The sequence below is a fragment of the Elgaria multicarinata genome, chromosome 4 (assembly GCF_023053635.1).
Source record: "Elgaria multicarinata webbii isolate HBS135686 ecotype San Diego chromosome 4, rElgMul1.1.pri, whole genome shotgun sequence".
Taxonomy (NCBI): Eukaryota; Metazoa; Chordata; class Lepidosauria; order Squamata; family Anguidae; genus Elgaria; species Elgaria multicarinata.
The window spans coordinates 34,354,274-34,377,933 of record NC_086174.1 but is presented as its reverse complement, the minus strand read 5'-3'; the positions used below and the strand labels follow the sequence as shown (position 1 = coordinate 34,377,933).

Genomic DNA, 23,660 nt, shown 5'->3' with positions numbered 1-23,660 from the left:
AGTTGCTCCAGATAATCCACAGAGATAGCAGAACTAAACAGAGCACAAAGCAGGATCAAAGGCAAAATGGGAGAAATTTCCTTTGCAATTCCAAGACAGAAAATAATTTACTGTGAAGTATGGCTAAACCCATCTGTTAAGACATCTCAAAGAAACTCTTAATTCCTCTGCCTAGTTGTCACAGTGAAGTCCCTGATTTGCAAGTGGAAGAAAAGAAGACCTCAAGATTGTAGGTGGGAGGAAAAAAGGCTTGCTGATGATACTAGAGTAATAAATAAACAAATCAGAAGACACGGTTTAATGTGAAGAGACTAACACCAAATCTTCTAACTTTTAGTCCATTATGGGGGGAAAATGCCACTGAAACATAGCATCTGAGTAAAGTCTTCAATTCTTCCATTGATGGATAGTCTGTAATATTATCAATCTATAAGCAGCAATATTTTTAGGATTTGAGGCACCAGGTGATAAAGGTGGAGCTGATTTAGGGCAGGTTCTCATTTATTGGCATTGTTCCTGGTTGTATTGAAAACTAACCCTAAACCAATATAGTGTTCCTTATCTCCCAAATGAGTGATGGCTGCCTTTCTGTTATAGGTCTTTCTGCCAGGTTAATTGCCTGCATTTGGTCCCCTTTGTCAGTTTTCACCTGAAAAAAACCATCCCCACACAACTGTTATTTATGCTAGCTACAAGGAAAGAGCCCACAGCAAGGCTACCTGCAAATATGGGCTTCAAACCATCTATGATATTGGCAGCTATTAAACTAGTCTCCTTCTTCTTTTCACACCTATTTTGCATGATTAGAACTGAAGTGCACTCCATGTTGCTAAATCAAAAGTTGCCTAGCAACCAACTGCTCCCCAACTTGGCCGTGTTGGGGCATCTGGCCCAGCTGTCAGGGAATTACATTTCTCGCACCACTGACATTCAGAAAGGAATATTTTTTAAAAAGCATAAAAATTCATTATGATAATAAATAATTGTTTAATCAATATGCTGAATGGTTGGGGTTAGGAAAACAGGGAAACAAGTGTCTGTGTTTGGCGGGGCTGTAGACAAGGGTCAATTTTGCTATGAATAGTAAACATGGAAAAGAACATTGGCATATAGAATTGCAACTATTATCTAAATAAAACAACAGAGTGACAATACTTGTCTTGAGGAAGCCAGAAACGCTTTCTCCTTGGTTCAGCTTTCTCCATGAGTAAACATAGCCCACACCAAACCCTCATGACTACGCAAGCCCTCACGGCTGCATTTTCTTGTGCATTCCCACCATTTGATGTACAACTTGCTAATACATGATCAATACACTTGATAACAGAGTAATAATGAATGCGGAAAACGTAATAAATTATGGCGTTACTAGGAGGCTGTACCTGTCTGAGTATATCTATTTGCGGCTTATCAATTTAGCAAATTTCTGCTACTGTGACATCCACAAAATGAACAGCATTGGTTTCAGATTGTTCTGGTATTTAGTCTCACAACTGCTGTTCCATAAATAATTTTCATAGAGGAAAAATAGCTTTCTCTGCTAAAAGCGCTCCTACCCAGCTATACCCTGCTCCAAACTGGTTTCATGTTAAAGAATGGAGGAAAATAGCAAGTTCTAAATCTAGTACATTGATTTTTTAAGTATATTGCCAGTTTATTTTCTGTACTTAGTAGTATCTTGAAAAAAGACATGATTTTAATTAATAAGTAAATAAAATCCAAATTTTCTAACTGTAGGCATCAGCAGAGAAATTTATCAGCAGAGAAACAAGGGATGGAATAAATTAATACAGAATGCTGAACAATATGGGCTGGATTCACAGAACCATGCAAATCACGTTCCGCACAGTTAAGCAGATTTTTTACTTCGGTTTTTCTACTGGGCATGCCCAAGCTCCTGAGTACACATAAAGTACCAATATACTAGTTCCTTGTCATTCAGCTAATTAGAAGTACCATAGAGATAACTATACTGGACACAATCATCTTCTATTGAAATTTTTGTCAAAGCTAATGGAGTCACTGACTTTAGAAATTGTACATTGCCTTGGGCATCTTATGGTGGAAATGTTATAAATAAGTAATAATAAAAGGTAAAAACAACAGGAAAGGAAAGGAACCTCTCGTGCAAGCACTTGAGTCATTGCTGACTCCTAGAGGGACGCCTACTTTTGCTGACATTTTCTTGGCAGACTTTGTAGTGGGGTGGTTTGCCATTGCCTTCCCCAACACATACACAAATTGCAATGATTACACCCTGATATAATATTTTTCACCTGGATTTTTCAATAGCTATTTTTCTTATGGAGGATTAAGCAAAATCGGGCATGATCTAGCCAAAGTGACACATTTCTCATGAGAGAGGCAGGTGGTCTATCTACTCATTGAACTTCATTTGACTTGAAAATACTCAATTTTGGCAACATTGTGTTAGCCTCTAAAGCAAACTTCCCCAACCCCATAAACTGAAGTTCCCCATAAACTTCCAGATATTTCAGTCTACAACTCCCATCATACCTGACCATTGGCTGATGGGAGTTTTACCCCCTAACATCTGGAGAGTATCAGGTTGGGAAATCTGCGCTAAAGTACCACAGTATGGTGCTCCCCCTCCCCCGCTGTCTTCCTTTTCGCTTCTTCTCTGAAGTATTTTAACAACTGACTGGATTGGCAAAACCTGGTAGTTAGGGGATGCCTCTACTTATAGTTGTTGAATGGATGGATACCTATTTGTAATTTTATTTATTAATATAATTCTGTCATTCTCCTATTCATGAAAATACTCAAAAGTGATGTTCAGATTATATATAAATAAACCCAATATGTTAAAAAGCAATAAAACATTACAAATTAAAGAACAAAACAAATTTGAACAAAAGAGTATAAAGGTAATAACAAATGCCTTGAATACAGTCCACAAGCATATTAGGAACCACTACAATCAAAGTCGTATTGGTGTAGTCTGTTCCTTCTGCCCACCCCTGTAGAGTTTTGCACTGACTGTAGTTTCCAAAAAGTTTTCATTTCAAGGGAAAAACTAATTTCAAAAATTCACACAGGAAGCATTCATGCATGGTAACATGATTCCCATTGGTTTGCAGCTGGAACGTGTGGCTTCTGTAACTGAGAACATATTATTATTTATTATTATTTATTACGTTTATATACCGCCCCATAGCTGAAGCTCTCTGGGTGGTTTACAAAAGTTAAAAACAGTGAACATTAAAAAATGTATACAAAAATTTTAAACGCTATAAAGCGTAACTTACAAACAAAAGCAGACAATATCCATTTAGAAAAACTTTTCTGGGGTCAGTTAAAAAAGTCCGCATATGCTGTTAAATGCCTGGGAGAAGAGAAAAGTCTTGACCTGGTGCTGAAAAGATAACAATGTTGGCGCCAGGTGAGCCTTGTTGGGGAGATCATTCCATAATTGAGGGGCCACCACTGAAAAGGCCCTCTCCTTTGTTGCCATTCTCCGAGCTTTCCTCGGACTAGGCACCCGGAGGAGGACCTTAGATGTTGAGTGTAGTGTACAAGTAGGTTCATGTCGGGAGAGGCGTTTCATGAGGTATTGTGGCCCCAAGCCGTGTAAGGCTTTATAGGTTAAAACCAGCACCTTGAATTGGGCTCAGAAACATACAGGCAGCCAATGCAAGCAGGCCAGAGTAGGTTATAATGTGAGCTACTGTGTACAAGGATCTCCACCTTAGTGCCCTTCTCCCCACCCAACTATTGTGCTTGTAGTTGTCTGGTCTGCTCGCTTGAATAATTTGTGGATTGATACGTTGAGAAGATGATGGTGTTAGAGAAGTTCCTGTTGCCTTGGCTGTGGGCAGTGTCTCCTGTCACTGACATTAGAGGGTGGCTAGATTTGCTAACAGTTAGAACATAGGAAGATGTCTTATTATGTCAGTCTATCCGATCTATATTCCCTGCTCTTTATTGTCAGGAAAAAAATGAACAAGTGGTGTTGATATCAGGGGAAAAGCCTAGTGTGGAAGTACCCTTAGAAAGTTTTCCCCAGTCAATCAAATGTTAAAGAAATTCAGCGTCTGATTGATTCTCATATGACACCATTATAAGCTATGGAATCTTGCTCAAAGCAGAGGGAAACAGGAGTTATCTTCAGTAAAGATCTAATTCCCCCCACAAAAACCCCCACCAAAGAAGTTTCTTTTGCTAATATTTAGCTTTGATAAAGCTATGTAGGTTTCATCTTGTCCCTAATGAAGACTGGAAATTAAGCAATTGACCTAATTCATATGGCACGCTAAGCCATGGTGGTTAAGCATTTTGAACTAAACATTATGGCTTAGTATGTCATGCTTTAGGGTGGATTCCTGCACTGAGCAGGGGGTTGGACTTGATGGCCTTATAGGCCCCTTCCAGCTCTATGATTCTATGTGAGCCATCCCTAACTATGGTGGCTACATAACCACAGTTTAAACATGCTCAATAACCATTTGCTGCAAAAGGGTTAATGGCCTAAGCATGGCTTAGCAGAGGCCCATTGACTCAGTGAAGTTAATGTTCTTATGTTCTACATCACCACTAAATTAGTAGTGGATCTATTGAGACAAAACTTTATTTTATTTTATTTTGGTCTTTTTTTGGAGATCCAGTCTTTGACCATTTGTGGTTGCAAGCAAAGTGGTGCCAGAGATATGCTAATAATTGAACAAATAATGCTAGCAAACTTCAAACAAAGTAATTGACAGCCTTAGTCTCCGCAGTTCCTTTCAGTTATAATTTGAGGGGTGAGGAGTGGGTCTTTCCATGTTTAAACAGTTGCTACTGGTTGCTTTGTTCTCTATAGCTGAAGAATACTTAGTTCTTCAGTGAACGGTGCCATGTTTATCTGTTGCTGAGCCAGTTTGATCTGCAAACGTATGAATACTGTATGATAACTATAGTATGCCTTCAATCATACTAGGATAGTAAACAAAGGTGGAACTAGTTATGTAAATTCAGATAAGATTACATTTGAAATGAGAAAAATAGGGTTTTCTTTCTGGCTCCTCACACCTTTCAAAGGTCACACCTTTCAAAGGTCACATTTACACAAATCTGAGTTGACGCCATCCCAAGCAAGTCTAGGAGGTTGTCTTGAAGAAAATGAAAACCAGTTGAGTTGTTTGGGTTTGCAGACCACTTTATTTATTTATTTATTTATTTATTTATTACATTTCTATACCGCCCAATAGCCGGAGCTCTCTGGGCGGTTCACAAAAATTAAAACCATTCAAAGTATAAAACAACAGTATAAAACCATAATATAAAATACAATATAAAAGCTCAACCAGATAAAAACAGCAGCAATGCAAAATTACAAATTTAAAACCATGTTATTTAAAATTTATAGATTGTTAAAATGTTGGGAGAATAAAAAGGTCTTCACCTGGCGTCTAAAAGCATATAATGTAGGTGCCAAGCGAACCTCCTTAGGGAGCTCATTCCACAACCGGGATGCCACAGCAGAGAAGGCCCTCCTCCTGGTAGCCACCTGCCTCACTTCCTTTGGCAGGGGCTCACGGAGAAGGACCCCTGAAGATGACCTTAGGGTCCGGGCAGGTACATATGGGAGGAGGGTTAACTACCAAGAGTTAAGAAAGTATTTTTAAATGAAACAAGAGGCCTTGGGATATAAAGGTATGCAGTTCTTGGTCTCAGTGCAAACATGGCAGACCTCCAGTGAACCTGACAAAAAGTGTCACCTAAATCCATCATTACCTGATTAAATCGCTCACCTTCCTTATATAAGTAAAAAGACTTTGTATCAGCATTTCCTTCCAAGAATATTTTAAGCAAGCAATGATGGATCACTTTCACCTGCCTCACCCAATTTCTCCAAATTGATTAACTAACTTAACCATGAATAAGTTCCCATCACATCCAAACTTATAAGCTTTCAGTAATATCATTGTTCAGGTACACCAAGAAACCAAGGCTGCAATCGTATACCCACTTACCTGGGAGTAAGCCACATGGGACTGAATTTTGAGTAGATCTGGTTAGGATCTAACTAGAGTAGCTTAAATGTATTTTTAATTGTTTAAACATTTAAATCTGTCTGAGCCAGAATGTCCTCAGTTCATATCACACCTCTGCTACGAACTCTATAGCCGAATAAAGGGGCAGGTTATTGTATCTTGACTTCAAGCCCTCTGATTATGGGAATAATACTGATCTACCATACAGGGGTATTCAGTGTGAACCATGTTGAAAAGTCAATAGTGCAGTATAAATGCAAAGCCTTATTATTATTGTCATCCATAATGTATACTTGTAAGTAAATTGATTTCAGCAGAAAGTACTTAAAAATAAATGTGATTCAAATTGAGGCATTGTATTCCAAATTTAAGTTCATGTTGTTGTGCAATAAGTAGGCAGTTTTTAGTAATGTGATTTTTAGTGTTAGTAATTTTGTTACACAAAATTTGTCTTTCCCCAAGGCTTCCCCCAACCTGCATTTATGAACATTACTGCATTTGCTTCCTAGCACTTGGGTCCTATCTACACCATCTGAAACTATGTAAATAGTTATTCCTTCTGACTGAAGGCCCCTGGAATTGTTGTTGAGGGAAGAATACTACAGATGTAGAATAGGTAACTTTCAGCACCTTCACTATTACCCTTTCCAGGATTATTTGGGGGTTCCAGTAGCAGTTAAACTGCACCCAGACTTGCCCCACTGTGAACAGAAGGGATCCTTTCATTTGTGGAGACTACTGAGATTTATCAGAGGCTTTCCTCTGAAGGGAAGTGGATGTTGTGGCAAAGTTGTTGATTTCCCTCAGAGCCACCTCTCACACTTTTTCAGAAGTTTATTGTGGTGGGAGTGGGCAAGACGGCTGGGAACCAGCATGAATGCTCGCTCCTGCTCATCTTTTCAACAACCCAGTTTGTTAACTCTCTATTGTTAGGATGTGCAAACTGGGCTATTGACTGGATAAATGTTGAACTGATCAGGAACAGTGACCAACTGTAAGCAAATGCAGCTTTTTTGTTAGTGAAAAGTTATCCAGACAGTTCAGCATGGTTACATTTTGTTTCAAAAGAGGAAGCTTCTATAAAATGAGATGATTAGTTAATACATGGAGTTGAAATGAAGAGTCTTTTTTCAAGAGTATTTGTTTTTGCTTGGAGGTTATTTAAAAATACTCTAATAGAAGTTTGGATAATATATATGTATGTATAAACAAGTCCAAGAAGATACCATCTTTTTAATAAGTAGGGGAATCTTAGAACAGTAGAGTTGGAAGGTACCTATAAGGCCATCGAGTCCAACTCCCTGCTCAATGCAGGAATCCAACTTAAAGCATACCTGACACATGGCTGTCCAGCTGCACCTTCAATGCCTTTAGTGTGGGAAAGCCTACTACCTCCCTAGGTAACTGGTTCCATTGTCGTACTGCTCTAACAGTCAGGAAGTTTTTTCTGATGTCCAGCCGGAATCTTCTTTTAAATATGTCTTCTCTTAAAAAGCCTTGTTAAAATGAGGGAACAAAGGAAGGCAAACTTTCAATTACAGTAAAGTGACAATAAGCCAATCAAAACGGGAATTGAGGAGCATATTTGTGGAAGCAAAATTTTTCACACAAAGAAGGTCCCCGTTTTGACTCAGCTAATATTGTGTACACTTCAGCTTCCCTCATGACAAAAAGAATATGAAAATGAAAAGGGTATCCAAAATGAATTTTCACACATTCCATATGAAGGAAGGCTAAAGCATAAAAAATGCTTTAGTTGATATGACTAGGATGGGGATAGAGAGTGATGCAGTAGAGGTTTATGAAATTATATATGGTATGGAAAAACTGAATCCAGAGAAAAGTTTATACCTGATACTAGAACTGGAGAATCACCAACTAAATAGATTCAGGATTGACAAGAGATTCAGGACAAACCACAGAAAGAACCGTTGAAGCTGCATAATTAGATGATAGAATTCAGGCCACAAGACGTGTTAAAGGCCGTTTCCTAAGATGGTCTTAAAAGGGCATTTGTCAAATTCACAAAGGGGTAGGTCTAGTCAATAGATTATTGGCCACACTAGCTAGATGGAACGTCCAGGTTTCGAAGCAGTCCGCCTTTGAATGCCAGGTGCTGAAGGACAAACTGTGACCTGCTTATGAGCTTTCTGAAGACATCTGACTAGTTTCTTTTGGGAACAGGGTGCTAGACTAGAGAACCTCTTGGTCTGATCCAGCAAGAGTATTACACATAATACTCTTTGTACTTGGTACAAAGATGGTCTTCCCATCTCATATTGCATCCATTGCCATAGTGATTGCAGAGGACAATGTTGGTTGTGTATAAAGGCTCTTATTGGATACTATCTATGGTACGATCACACAAATTTGGAAACTAAAGTTTGTTTCTTCAGTGGCTGTCCACTTCCTTGTTTATATGAAGATAAAGTGCTAGTCTAGCACAAATTTTTGTTAGTGCTGGGATCATAAAATTTAATTTCTGCCTCATTAGTTTAATTTTAACTTTCTTTAGTATCTGTGTGCTCTTCTTCTCATGCATACATCTAACCACATTACACAGAGAAGGAATATTGTGCTATTAACACTGGATTGATTTATATGGATATTGTAGGGTGACCATATGAAAAGGAGGACAGGGCTCCTGTATCTTTAACAGTTGTATTGAAAAGGGAATTTCAGGAGGTGTCATTTGTATATATGGGGAACATGGGGAAATTTCCTCTTCATCACAAGAGTTAAAGCTGCAGGTGCCCTGCCCTCTTTTAAATCTGCTCACTCTAGTATAGCTCCTGCAGTTTTAACTGTGGTGATGAAAAGAAAATTTCACCAGGTTCTCCATATATACAAATGACACCTGCTGAAATTCCCTTTTCTATGCAACTGTTAAAGATGCAGGAGCCCTGTCCTCCTTTTCATATGGTCACCCTAGGATATTGTCCAAAGCATAAAATCTGGCTGGGGCCTGCTTTGTTTGGTTATGCAGAAAGCCCTCTCTGATTATTGGGCAATAGTGCAAGATTCTAGCTTGTCCTTGGCCCTTTAAAGCCAATGAAAAATATTGAAAATAAAAAGCATGGTTTATTAATAGCCCAAAAGACAGTAACACCAGTCATTTCTGTCATCTCCAGGCAGGGCTGGAAAAAAATCTGCCTGAAACCCTGGAGAGCTGCTGCCAGTCAGTGCTGGCAATACTGGGCTGGATGGTCTGATTCATTATAAGGCAGCTTCCTATGTCATTACCTTTTTGTGAACGGGGAACAGCAGCTTGGCCATGTATGATATGAAGACGTTTTATGACTCAAGGCACTTTAAGACAGATTGTAGATTATCTACTGTGTGCTTTTAAAATCTTCTAATTTGTTACCTCAAACTCATCTACGGTTCTATGAGTTTAGAGTATGTTTGTGTGAGGACTTTAGTCTCATTTGAAGCATGTTGTTTCATTTTCATTTGCATGCCATTTGCCCTTCTTAATAAAATTGAAACCATTGCCAGAAAATCCACAAAAGCACTTAAAATAAACATTACTGGGTAATGCGGAGCAAGTACAGAAACTCTAGGCTGATGCAAATCTTGCTGCAGGCCAGTGTCTGTGTGAAGCAAGAATTTGGCATATATTCTTATTTTGAAACATCACACTATTTTATGTTCTTGAGCTTTTCCCCTGCCAAACTGTAAAAGTCCATAACGCCACTGAAAGGAGTATCAAAGTTACGCCACGGCACTTCAGGCACAACTTTACATACACTCTGTTATTCTCTCAGCCAGCTAGATGCAAGATTGTATTAAGCTCTAAGTGAGAAAATGATATTGCCTGCAAACTAATTGGACAAAAGACTTTTTAAATAAGTATCCAGAGCCCAGTCCTCTCTGAAAACCAGCCAGAAAATATGATAAACCGTTCTATCATTCTTGTCAGCCTCAGTCAAAGCCTTGAGCTGCCAGACTGATTTTGTTTCTTGCATAATGCAATTTCTTCTCCAGCTGTTGACAAAACTGGGCACACTCAAGTTTGCACCATTAGTAGCTTTGTCCTCAAATAGTGTGTCTAGTTAAAGAAATATTCTTTCTTTTCTCTTGAAAGCTCAAAGAAATCCTGAAAAGCCTAATGTTTGTATACAGCTCTCTCCATAGTTCTGTAGGCTGAGAATTCACAGGCAGATTTTCTGAGCTTTTTCTAAAACATTTTGGCACTACTACAGTTTTCAATAAATTATAGGAAAACAAGACAATACAAGAAACCTTTGATCTTCAGTGTACATGAAATTTGAACTCTTACCGAAATTGATGTAATAGTGTAAAGGGTGCTTGGAACAGCACATTTTTTTAGTGTAACACACTTTTTCATTTATAGGGCAAGAAAGAAAATATCAGGGAGGACTTTCAAGGACATATAGTTTGTGGAAATAAGTGCAAAACTGTCCTGTGTTGATTTACTTTATTGTCTTGTGAAACAAAGATGGCTCCTTGATCCATCTTTTAAAGTGTTTATGTTTTGCAAATATTGCTGAAAAACATGGAACAAGTTCTGAATAGGCCAGCTGAATCCCAAATTTGAGGGTGCATTAAGCTTGCCAGGTTTCCTGCCCCTCATCTTGATTGTGAGTCAGTTTTCTGTAGACACATCGGTGTAAAAACTCACATTGATCTGGCTCTTGTGAATAAATCCACAGATATCCATAGACCATTGTGAACTGGATAGGTTTGGTTGTTGAGGTTTGCTTACCTCATGTTCTTCTGTGACAAGCACATTTACACACACACACACAAAAAGGGGAGGAGGAGGAGGAACAACAGCAGGATCCACATGGATTGTCCAAACTGCAAAAATGGTATAATTTAGAAATGCGGTGTATGAAATGAATGATTTAAACAAGATAGCGAAATGGTTATAATTAACCATTGCTTGCTGTTGTGAACTTTAACCAACTAGCTGTATGAATGATTTGTGAGGAAAACTATACCAAAACTTGCTAAACAGCCTAGGCCTTTTGCCAAATATCAACATGGAAGGAAAACCTCTTATGTCTCAATGAAGTAGGTTTCATCATCTACTGGCCTTCTCATGCCTGGACTTGGTCTCCCCAAGCCCTTGCTACTAGTGCTACTCCGTGATCTCCTTATACCTCCTATATCTCAGGGAAGGGTAGGGAATTGTTGGTACTGGATATCCAGATAGAATTCCAGGCTGCATCTCAGAGGTAAAGTAGATGTTACATTAAATGTGTAGCCTCTAGATGATCCTGGCATTTTATTATTCTAGTGGAAGCACAAAGGGCCCGATCTGGATTGGGACCGCTGTGTGCAGAAGGGGTTATAACTTTCCACTAAATTGTTCTCCCCTTCATGTGGGAGCTAAAGAAAGGCAGGAAACTCCATTGGTACCATTGTAGTTGCCCTCCTTGATTAGCCCCTGCCTGGATGGCAAACTTACAGGGTGGGGAACAGCAGGGTAGAAAGATATAACCCCTGCTACTCTCACTCAATGGTCCCAATCTTGATTAGGCCCTGGTGTGCTTTTACAGAGTAAAGAAAAAGAAGAAGTTAGGAACAGGTTTTAAAGGGGCCTTAGGCAAATGCCCTCAGAATCCCTTCCCTGAGGGGGCCCAACATCTACATTGTTGCTGTCACCACTACCTATTGATGTTTCCCTTGTGACCCAATCTGCTGCCCAGAAGGAGAGGGCATGGTGAACAGAGGCTCCAGAGATAAGGCAGACACTAAAACAAGATTCAAGCTGTAATGTAGTATCCTGATTCCCTGTTGCCTTTTGAACATTGCTGATCCAGCCACACTTGAACTATGATTAATTAAAAGAATCTAAGGCTTTAGCTAGACAGGGCGAAATCCCAGGGCAATCCCCAGGATCATCCCTGTGTGCTCACATGACGCACAGGGGATCCCAGGATCAGGGAGGGATGATCCCTTCCTTGCCCTGGGATCTCACCCTACACTTTAGGCCCACTTTTTCCATGTTCTCGGGCTGAGCCCGAGACTGTGGAACGTGCGTGCAGGCGTCACGGTTTGTCCCAGTTCCTCACGAGGAGCCGGGACCTGCGCACGGGGTGTAGTACTCCTCAGGAGCTCTGCACCCATCGGGGGTGGGGTGGGGTGAGTGGGGATTAAAAAAAAACCCTTACCTTTTGCACACGAGTGCTTGTGCGCATCTTCTGATTCTTTTTTTAAAAAACAAAATGGTGGGTGCAATGTCCTCTCCTTCTGAGGCCGTCGTGCGCCGCGTGTAAACAGAGGGGGGATCTCACGATAAAAAACATTGCAAGATCTTCACCCCTCCGTTGCGCAATAACAGGTAGGTCTAGCTAAGGCCTGAGTCTATACTGGAAGGGCTTGAGATTTTTTGCTAGAGTTTGAATAGGCCATAGGCAGTTCTGGGGTACACTTTTGGTTTGAGTTATGTGCTAGCTATACTGGAAGTGTGGCAAGACCTAGATAAGCACACAACTGCCTAAAATAACTGGTTTTTGTGTGAACGTAGGGTCTGAGTAGATGTAATACGATACTTTACTAACCATTCAGGGTTTATTTGTTTTTAATTAATGCTTGTCATTGTTTGGTGGTTATTTTCATAGAAATCAAGCCAGGTGAAGAAAGGTTTTAAAAAAAAACCCCACTGTCTGCATGTTGTGGCCCTAATGAAATTCATGTCCGGTGTAGCCCTAAATGTGAGAACCTATTGCAAAATTAAAGAGATTCTGGATACACTCCAACTTAACAGCTTGAGCCAACCCCGTTAGAAGCAGCATATTCCCAGTGGCAACACCAGAAAAGATATTGGGGGCTTCCCAATTGCTAGGGAAGCCCCCAATAAAAAGTGCATTACTAGGGAGTGGAGCTAGCTTTGTCCCACGTGTTAGACTTCTGAAAGAGAAATAATGGTTTTTTCACATTCAAGTTTCCATCCCTAACATATTTTCTCTGTGGTATGTTATATTGGTTTTAATGGAGTTAACTTTCAAGTAAGCTTGCTTAGAATAGAAGTCTTATTTTAATTTTGAGAGTATGATTTGGTTAAAATTTGTATGGGAAAAGTGCCTTTCTTTCAAATAACTACCCATAACTACATGGGTCTAACAATAGGAGGCGGGAGGGCAAATTAGGTGTTTTGCAGGCCATCCTTCTCCCCCTTTCTTCTGGTACTACCGATGCACATTCGTTGAATTATGCTCCCCTAGGTGACTACCAATTCCACCTCTACGGTAGATTTGGATGGCTTTCACAATACACATAAGATGGTTCAAATGATTTCAATTTTTTCCTATGTGTGTTGAGCTGCCATGCTAATTTAGTGCACTGTTTCTGTGGAGTTCATCTTGAATATGTTACTACATGCGAGGCTTCTTTTTTATATAGATTCGTAACAATTTTGCAGCAGATACACATCGTGTGAGTAGTATTATTCCTTGTTGAGTTAGCAGTTGCAGAGGATTTGAATCTTTGTACAATTCTGCAATCTGCTAATGTGATATTTAATGAGGAGACATCAGTCTGGAGAAAGGTAGTCAATATAAATCAGTGTTTACAAAGTGTGATTAACTCTGAAATATTTCATCAATGCTGTGGTCCCAGGCAGACTCTATGCTAATTACTAGAATCTGTGCATGTTTCAGGGGACTTCCGCAGACTCTGAGTGCAGCAAACATGGAGCAGCAAAATTGCAATTATGCCTGGACTGTCTCTGATGACAATTTATGCATTTGGTGTGATGACCTCCCACTTCCCAAGAGAGCAATAAACAGAATGCATTTTCATTAAGATACTAATGCACTTAATCACAGGGGGAAAGGGTTAGAAAGTAACAAAATACCTTTAAAGTGAGATGGGGCAGCATTGATGAGGAAAGACATTTTTATTCTTTCCATGAAGTACTACCATTGCAAACGGCATTGAAAGGAACTGTGAATATCCAGATAGGTGAGAACAAAGATAGTCAGCAAACAGCTGAGTTTATATTATAGAGATTACATTAATTTCCCCTCATTGAATAAGCAAAATGATATTAGATAAGAACATAAGAAAGCCCCTGTTGGATCAGACTGAAAGTTTATCAAGTCCATCATCATATGTTTCCCACATCAGCCAACCAGACACACCCACAAACAGGGTATTTAGGTAATAGCACACTCACACTGTTTGCCCTAGCAGCTGGTATTTGTTGGCATTTGTTCTCGGGACATGGAGGCTCCATTTAGATATTCTTGGCTATATCCATTGATAGATCTATTCTTTCTGCATCTGTGTAATACACTTTTAATGCCATCTAATTTAGTGCTCTTCATTTTATCTTGTGGCAATGAATTCCACAAGCTGTGTGAAGAAATACTTCCGGTTAAAGATGGTTAAGAAATTAGTTGGGCTCATATTTTTATGTGCATCTTCCAAACCTGAATGCAATTTGTGGTTGGAAAATCGACAACATGCATTGAATGCATTGGAAAATGCATAAAGAAAAATGTGTATGCTTCTGAAATGCATAGAAATACACTTGATTTAATGGGTCTATGTTTACAAAAATGCATACATTTAAAAAATGCGCACAAAAATGCACACAAAAATATGTACAGATTTCTATGTGGAAAGAAAGAAAAATCTCACATAACCAGGATAGGACAGCTTGGCAGTGGAAAAATGAGAACCTTTGTGACATCAAGCTTGACGTTCAAATTGCAGTTAGTTGAAATAGGCCACTTTCATAAATCATGGTTTTAAGTTAGCTTGTTTCCACCAATCGTAGTTGAGATTAACCAAAAAGTGTTGGATTTGGACAGCACAGCAAACTATGCTTAATGTAGAACAGATGGAAAAGCTTCCGAACTCCTCATAGCTACAGCAGAGGAGCAGGGAGGGGAAGAATATGTGGTCCCAAGGCTCACTGCAGCTCATTCTTGTCACACTAAACTATGGTTTAGCGTGACTTGCAAACACTCCCAATAAGTTCTTATCTAGTTCTGGGGGCTGAGTCTCTGATCTCCTGAAGCTACACCAGGATTGGTGTTCCCCAAAGGCAGCTTAGTGAGGGTTCCATATTAATTGAGAGCAGAATGTGTCTGAAATGACGTATATTGCAAACATCACAATTATATTGTGCGTTCCCTCCAAATAGTTTACAGAGGGTTATCCCAGATTATCCTCACAATTCTAGGTGGTAGGTTAAGCTGAGAGTGACTGGCCCAAGATCACCCAGTGAACTTAATGGCTGAATGGTATTTGAACCCCCATCTCCCTGGTACAAGTCTATTACCTACATCACAGAGCATCTCAATTTTATATCAAAATAAAACAATTCATGTAATGCATGATGTGCAATTTCCTGGACTACTGAGGAGGTGAGACAGCATGTAGTTAATATCCCACCACACACATGTGCACATGTAGTGCCTCCTATTTGTTAATGAAGCATTTAGATGGAGCCAATTTGCGTATTTCAGCACTGTAATAATAATAATAATAATAATAATAATAATAATAATAATAATAGCTTGTTATACTGCTCTGATCGCCATCCTGAGTAAGACTCTACTGAAGTTATGGCCTCATCATGACACAAGAGCTCAAGTGTGTAGTTTTGCTTTTTTTTGGTTTCACATTTCATTGAAGGAAAGAAATAACTGAAACAAAAACTTTATTGTTTGTAAAAAGAATTTAAACTCAATCGTCAATACTTTTAATTAGGGTTGGGCTGTCCAATGAAGTCTGTCTATGTGGATTTTTCCCTCCAACTCTATTCTGTGCTGGTTTCAAGTGCATTCTGTGAGGGTTTGCCAAGCACATTTGTTTTCTTTTGTGCACATTGCAGGCCTTCTGTGTACATCGTGTGAATTTCCAACACAAATTGCATCCATTTCCGCATTTGGTTCTGGGGCAGTACGGATCTAACAAATCCCTAAAACACCTGCGATGGAACAAATTTCTTGCCTATCCCTACTTGCAGTCTCATATGCTAGTTGCATCTGCATTCCGCGATATTTGTGCTTCTCTTATGGTAATTAGGATAATTTGATAGCTAACATTTCTTAAAGGTTTCTTCTTTTTCTGAATCCTAAATGTCACAGGTAACATTGAGTACAGCTGCCCAGCCACAAACGAATGTGAAATTACAAAGCGCAGACGCAAGTCCTGCCAAGCCTGTCGTTTTATGAAGTGTCTAAAAGTCGGCATGCTGAAAGAAGGTAAGGCTGATAGAGTCTTCTTACATAAATTTCCACAAACGTTCAGAACTGCAGTTCGGACTGGGAAGAACAACCAATCAGTGCAACCGTTACATAAAAAATCACTTTGTGATGCTCTGGTTATTGTTTTTTAAAATATGTACTGACAACAAAGTATAAATCAGGTATAAAACCAGAAGCAAAGCTAAATAAACCAACATCAGTTGTCTTCCAGTGACCCAAATGAATCTCCTAAAAGCCTGGAATGAACTGATCACATGGGATTCTTTAGGGGAGAACCTGTAAAGGGCAGGTGCCACTATGGAGAAGGCCCTGGAAAATTCACATGCTGGACCTCTAGTAGTGGACGCATGCAAATGCCGGAAAGCACAACATCATCTGATGATGTCAATGAGAAACGTGTAGGAAAAGGTACCCGGGACTTAAACTGCAGGGCTTTTAGTATCAGAACGAGCACTTTGAAATGGAAACAACTGTCCTTTCACAACGTACACTATAATAAAATTCTTCTGATTACTTTCCGTTTGACATTTCTACTGGCTTAAATACTGAATCAACTGAGCAATGCAGACTTCAGATATTAAGAACACACCTACCCACCCCTTCTATTATTATTATTATTATTATTAGTAGTAGTAGTAGTAGTAGTAGTAGTAGTAGTAGTAATAAGCCACCTTTCAGAGGAGGAGTCCTCCCAAGGCCTCTTTATTTCTTATAACTCATTATGCTTTTGGATAATGTCTTATGTGATCCTTACATCTCTGAATCTAGGTTTGTATCTAGCCTATGCATCTCTCTAGAGCATTTCTCTTCACCCGTTTCTGACTATGAAATTTGGGGACCTGATTTCTTTTTTTTTACCGTAGTTTTGCATTGTCATAGTGGTACTGTTGTGCAAGTCAGTAATTGCTCTTACCCAGCAGATGAAGACTTATGCTTGCAGAAAGATTCCAGATTTTCACCTTGGACTAGGGTGACCATATGAAAAGAACAGGGCTCCTGTATCTTTAACAGTTGCATAGGAAGGGGGATTTCAGCAGGTGTCATTTGTACACATGAAGCACCTGGTGAAATTCCCTCTTGATCCCAACAGTTAAAGCCCTGTCCATTTGACCAGATACAAAAGAGGGCAAGACTCCTGTAGCTTTAACTGTTGTGATGAAGAGGGACTTTCACCAGGTGCTGCATGCATACAAATGGCACCTGCTGAAATTCCCCTTTCAATACAACTGTTAAAGATAAAAGAGCCCTGTCCTCCTTGTCATATGGTCTCCCTACCTTGGACATGACCTTGGAGTGTGTGCATCTTTTTTTCAAGCCTGGGAACTTACGTTTATGAAGTTGCTTTGGTTTTACCAAGAAGGTTGAGGGGGTAAAGTTTTTGTTTTACATATCTACTCAGAAGTAAGAACAATGGGATGCACTACTGGATAAGTGACTATGAGTGTAAGCAAACAAATATATTGCATTTAAGTTACATTGCTAAGTAAAGAATGACATTTCATCAGTGTTGCAGTTCAGACAAATCAGATGCTATTATAGCATGTGTCACAATTTCCTTTCTTATCCAAAGGAATCTGGATTGAGTTGTCCCAATAGACAATGATGTATGTTAAGCAATTGCTTTAAAGTGCCGTTTACAGGGAAATATAATTTGATCTTCAATTCTGAAAGTGAAACTCACGCTTTTTCCTAGGTAACCAGTTTTGCTACAGCTGCTGTTCTTGAAAGAACATGGGGTGAAGGAGAGATGGCAGAAAAATATAGGCCTATCACACACCTACAGACATATTCTTATTGGATTATACTTGCTAAGAATAAACCTCATTCTGTGTGTGGTTGCTTTGGCAGACACTATGATCCTGTGAGCCAAAGCCTGCTGCCTTTAGTCTTGCTCTGGGAAAAATCCTGTCTAATTCAGTAGGGATTCTCCTTCACTAAAAGATACAGGATTTGGCTTTTTTTATTTGGATCTGGATAGGAAATCCTAATGGAAAACCTAATTTGCTTCATACTACAAAACCACAGTACAAAAATCGTTAATGGAAGCTTTAGATGAACTCAGACATGAAAATCATATTTGAATATGACTCCTTTTCACACAGACAGTACTGTTTAGCATATTTGGCCAGTTAAAATAGAAAACCATTGTTAGGTCTGACATGCATTGGCATTTTCTTACTTCAAGTAGCAGGCTTTTTTTGCTCTCATCTAATGGTCAGATCTGTGTAGAGCTTGGGTCTCGTCTATGCGATTGACATGGGTCCTTCTCCCTTGCTATTTACACGGCTGTTTTTGTTTTGTTTTAATCGAAGGAGCCTTTGTCCCAAATTCAAGATGTGTCATCTCACAGGAAAATTTGGCTCCAAAATAGATGTGATGAGGGAGGCCCATAACTGGATCTCCTGATATTAAAAGCAACAACTTTACAGTAGAAAAAGCACAGGCACCAGTATCTTGACTATATCCCCCCCCCCCCCAATACAGCTAATAGCAGCTTCAGTTGGCAATTTAGATTGGGGGCAATTGTGAAAGGGTTAAACAACCCCTTCTCCAGCACTACTGTACCAGTCAAATTTGCAGCCCTCGTATCTTCTTTAAAGTTTAAAAGCAAAAACCAACCAACAAAAAAACCTTGACAACCAACCGAATCTTTCATATCACATCTGAAATCTCAGAGTCCTCCTTTATAAAGATGGGTGAATTATGGGACGAGTTAATAAACTTCTTATCTATTCCAAAATGTATTGGCCTTTAGATCTTCAAAGGCTGCCCCATATATAGTACAGTAGTCCAGCCTGGATATCAGTAGTGCATGGATAACTGAGGTAAGGTCTATCCTTTCCAGATAGGGCCACAGCTGGTGTACAAGCCCAATCTGATAAAATACACGTGGTCTTTTATGGGGAGTGCAACACCATCCAAGACCAGTTGTAAACCTCCATCCAGAGTAATTGGTTTCCCAATCCACAGTACTGCCAGGTTGTCTGGATTAAGCTTCAGTTTATTCAGCCTCATCCATCCCAAACAGCCTCCAGACACTGGTTCATGAGGTCAACAGCCTCCCTGGAATGTCTAGAACAGTGGTTCTCAACCTTCCTAATGCCGCGACCCTTTAATACAGTTCCTCATGTTGTGGTGACCCCCAACCATAACATTATTTTCGTTCTTCTCTACACGATTCATTGTCATGGGATGGTTTGCTAATGAAAATAATACATAACAATAGCTTTAATAATACAAAAGATGATACATGACATAGTTCAGTCAATACAGTTTCCTAAGACCATCGGAAATATGTGTTTTCCAATGATCTTAGGCGACCCCTGTGAAAGGGTCGTTCGACCCCCAAAGGGGTCCCGACCCACAGGTTGAGAACCGCTGGTCTAGAAGGAAACAAGAAGTGGAGCTGAGTATCATCGACATCCTGATGACACTTCAGCCCAAACCTCCTGATGACTTCCCCCTGTGGTTTCATGTCGTGGCATGGGAATTAACAATGACCTCTTAAGTGATGTTAAAGGGGGTACTTGTTTGGCCTAACTTCTAGAAAGCAATAGAAGGGACTCACTCCAGTTTGCCCTGATTTATAAGTTAAGAGCTTTTAGCTTTTGCATTTCAACTAAATGTAATGCTCATGACAGATGCTAAAACAAAAGGCTAGGAGATTGAGGCTGACTAGGAGATTTTGCAGCCATACCTTAGCCTTTCCTAAGGTGATTCAGCCGTGATTTTTAGGGGCCAGTTTCAGAGGCTAACAGGAGGTGTCACCCTTATTCCTTATTCAGTCCTTCGCCTCAGTGTTCAGTCTGTCAGCTTAAGTTGCGGTGGTGCTTTTTAATATATCAAGACACATCACACTGCTCATGTTTTATTTGAATTATTTCCCCCACTACTTCTAGAAGGTTGAAGGGTGGACTTTTTTTATTTAGAATTTGTTGAAATATGATGAAATATAGTGAAGGAGTGATGACTTTTTCTTTCTTTTATGTTAAATGTATGTAGCTTATTCCTACTGTTTCTCCAACACCTAGAAAATGTGTGGTGGGGGGGGAGGTGTCAGGTTTATTCTTGTAACAATTTTGGATACACTGGAGTGGAGCAGGATTGACGCACTGTGTCTCAGATGTGTTTTTAATGCATAGAGAAAGATTTTAATCCCATGCAGCATGTCAGAGATCATGCTGTAGGAAATCTATTCAAATGTAAACCTGTTCAATTCAATTACCAGTCTATAATAAAATTTACTGTTGCAACCTTCATGTTGGCTACAGCAGTTGCTACATGCTGATGGCACAGTGTGACTAAGAATTGACAGCCTAAATCTACTTACTTAAAAAACATTTGTTGCAAGACCTAAAATAAAATCACATTTCTACAGCTTTTATGGGAACATTATATCTCATCCTGGAACTTACTTAAGTATAACTGTTGATGTGTTTCTTATGTAAACATGTTTATTAAAGCAGTTTGGAACTAGTAAGAAAAAGTGTGTGTGTATGGGGCGGTGGTGTCCCCCTGTTGAATCAGACCAAAGGTCTATCTAGTCCAGCATTTGTTTTCAGTATCCATCTGCCAGATGCCATTTTGAAATGCCAGGTACTTTGAAAGCACTTTCGTGCTTCCCATAACAAAGTTTCCAGTGCAGAATAAAATCTTGCATATGCAGTCTCCATTCATTCTATATAAATTATAAGAACATAAGAGAAGTGTTGCTGGTCCATCTAGTCCAGCACTCTGTTCACACAGTGGCCAACCAGCTGTCAACCAGAAATCCACAAACACAATATGAACAAAAAAGCACTTGTACTCATGTTCCCCAGTAACTGGTGCACATAGGCTTACTGCTTCTGATACTGGTGATGGCATATAGCCATCAGGACTAGTAGCCATTGATAGCCTTATTCTCCATGATTGTGTCTAATCCCCTTTGAAAGCCATCTAAATTTGTGGCCATCACTACATATTGTGGTACTGAATTCCATAGTTTGACTATGCTCTGAGTGAAGAAGTATTTCCTTTTATCTGTCCCAGATCTCCCATGAATCAACCTCCAATTCTAGCATTATGAGAGAGAGAGAGAGAGAGAGAGAGAGAGAGAGAGAGAGAGAGAGAGAGAGACTCCCAAACCACATTTTCCACACCATGCATAATTTTGTACACCTCTATCATGAGTTCCCTTACTCTCCTTTTTTCCGAAAGCTTTTCTTCCCTTTCGACTGTCAGCCAGAAATCAGTGGCGACTGAACAGTCCTCCCTGGGCTGTGAAATACGATTTTTGTTTGTTTGTCTGCAAACCTTGAGGTTCCTCTGAGCCTTGTAGTACCTCCCTGTAGTGTATGGGTGCTACTGGTTTTGCCCATATTTGGATAGTGACTTTGCTATTATTATATAGAATGAAAGGCAATATACACTTTTTAAAACCCACATTTTTTAAAACCCTAATCCTTCAAGGAGCTCAGAGAAGTTATGCATTTCTTTATTCAGATGTGTACCTTTCCAGATCAACCCATGCTGGTTCTTTGGGTGGTGAACAATAAAAGCAATAAAATGAAACAATAAACTGCAGCCACTAAAATCTAAACATTAAACACAACAAGCAGACAGAAGCATATACAGCCAGATAAAAGTCAGGATAAAAACAGGCAAATGACATTTCTAACTGCCACCCCCCACCCTCCGACAGTGAAAAGTCTCTTCTGGATAAAAGAGTCTTCATGGGAAACCTCAAATACCCGGAAGAACTGGTCCCCCCACAACAAAGGAGTTGCAGAAGAAGAGCGCAGTCCATATTAGGAAGTTTGTCCTCCTAGAGTTCCTGTAATTTAACTCTTGACAACTACATTTGACAGGGTACTCAGGGGAAATGAGAGGCAAATAGTTGGATGGGGTAAAAGGAAGAGGAGAAGGAAAAACGCAGTGGCAGAACATTTGTGTCAAAATCAGACTTTGGTGTCCAAATACAAATGAAAGGCTTGCTCATAGTTATTAGTAGGGAAGCGGCCAAAACTCAAAATTAGGTGGTTCATTGGTAGCATCCGTTATGTTTGGAATGTTTGTATATGTACCAAGCTTGGCTGGCCAGTTAAGGAACTTCTGTCATTCAAATTGAAGTTGATTATGAGCGCTTGTGCAGTCTGCATGACTAGAATCATAGAATCATAGAATAGTCGAGTTGGAAGGGGCCTATAAGGCCATCGAGTCCAATCCCCTGCTCAATGCTCCATCTAAACTCAACCACGTTTGCGCATCTCCTGATATTGGTTGGTTTAACCCTTTACTTTCTGAAGGAAATGTAAATGTCCCATTTGCAATGCTCATGTTTGTGAAATGACATTCACTTAACCCTTTAGTTACTGTTTTCCAAATTCAAACCAATTGTTGTAAACATTTTGATTTGAAATGGTTCAACAAGCTATCCACTCCTTGTCCAAACTGTGAACCGCCCAGGGAGCTTTGGCAATTGAGCGGTATAAAAATGCAATAAATAAATGCATAAATAAATATCCACCCCTTTCTGTACCCAGCTAGTCAACTAAGGCACGTCCTTGTTTTTTCAGTAAGTAGACATTTACTTTAGGCCTGGGTGCTTGTGGATGGTACTATGAGAGGATACTGGAAGGGAATCGAAGGAGGAGGAGATCAGATTAGAGGGGTGCAGCAGTGCATCTTGGGGCAGCTGATGAGTAAGGAGAAGATCTGGGCTTGAGCAGATGCCCTTTCTGCTGTTCTACTTACACCACGGCCATGTGCATCAGCTCCAGTGGCCCCATGCCAACAGTAGGGTACCCAGTAGGACACATGAAAACAACCAGTCAGAGAGGACAACATAACATAGCAACACATGACATTATGACACATATCATAACTACATACTATAGTTCCCAAGATGCACTTTGTTGGTGCATATATGCAACAATTCATATATACACCACACAATCTCAAATAATGGAGAACATTTTTCCAGGATTGGACATAGGAAGCCATAACTCCATGAGCAAATTACGTTTTCCGTTGGGATAGGTTAGTCCAGATTGAACCATCCTCCACTGTCTGTCTATTTAGTGAATTTATATACTACTCTCCAACCAATTGGTTCTTAGGGTGGTAAACCAGAATGAAAACAATATAAAGTAATATTAAAACAAACAGTGCAAAAAATAAGACCAGAAAAGCCAAAGCTTAAGAGATCTTGGAGAATAAAAATATATTTGCCTTGACCAAAAATATAGCAAAGTAGCACTTTCCAGTTGCCAAAAGCCTCACCTAAGATGGCGGTAGTGCATGGGAGAGACCTTCATTTGCTAGCCTCAACAATGGACAGACTGATGTGAGAATCAGATGTTCTTTCAGGTCCCAAACCATGTAGTGTTAGAACTAGCTTGGGATGCATGCAACCCTCTGGCTCTCATGTGGCCTTTGGCCTAGTCTCATGTAGGATGACACACACACACACACACACACACACAGCACACTC

General features: G+C 39.7%; 1 protein-coding gene across 17 annotated transcripts in view; it reads left to right on the top strand.

Moving 5' to 3' along the window:
- ESRRG (estrogen related receptor gamma) overlaps positions 1-23,660 on the top strand; it is a 541,458-nt gene that overhangs the window by 362,014 nt on the left and 155,784 nt on the right. For all 17 annotated transcript variants that reach the window (XM_063124060.1, XM_063124053.1, XM_063124054.1 and 14 more), the window contains one exon: positions 16,067-16,183. In XM_063124060.1, the coding sequence (XP_062980130.1) occupies positions 16,067-16,183 (117 nt within the window). The remainder of the gene's footprint in view (positions 1-16,066; positions 16,184-23,660) is intronic.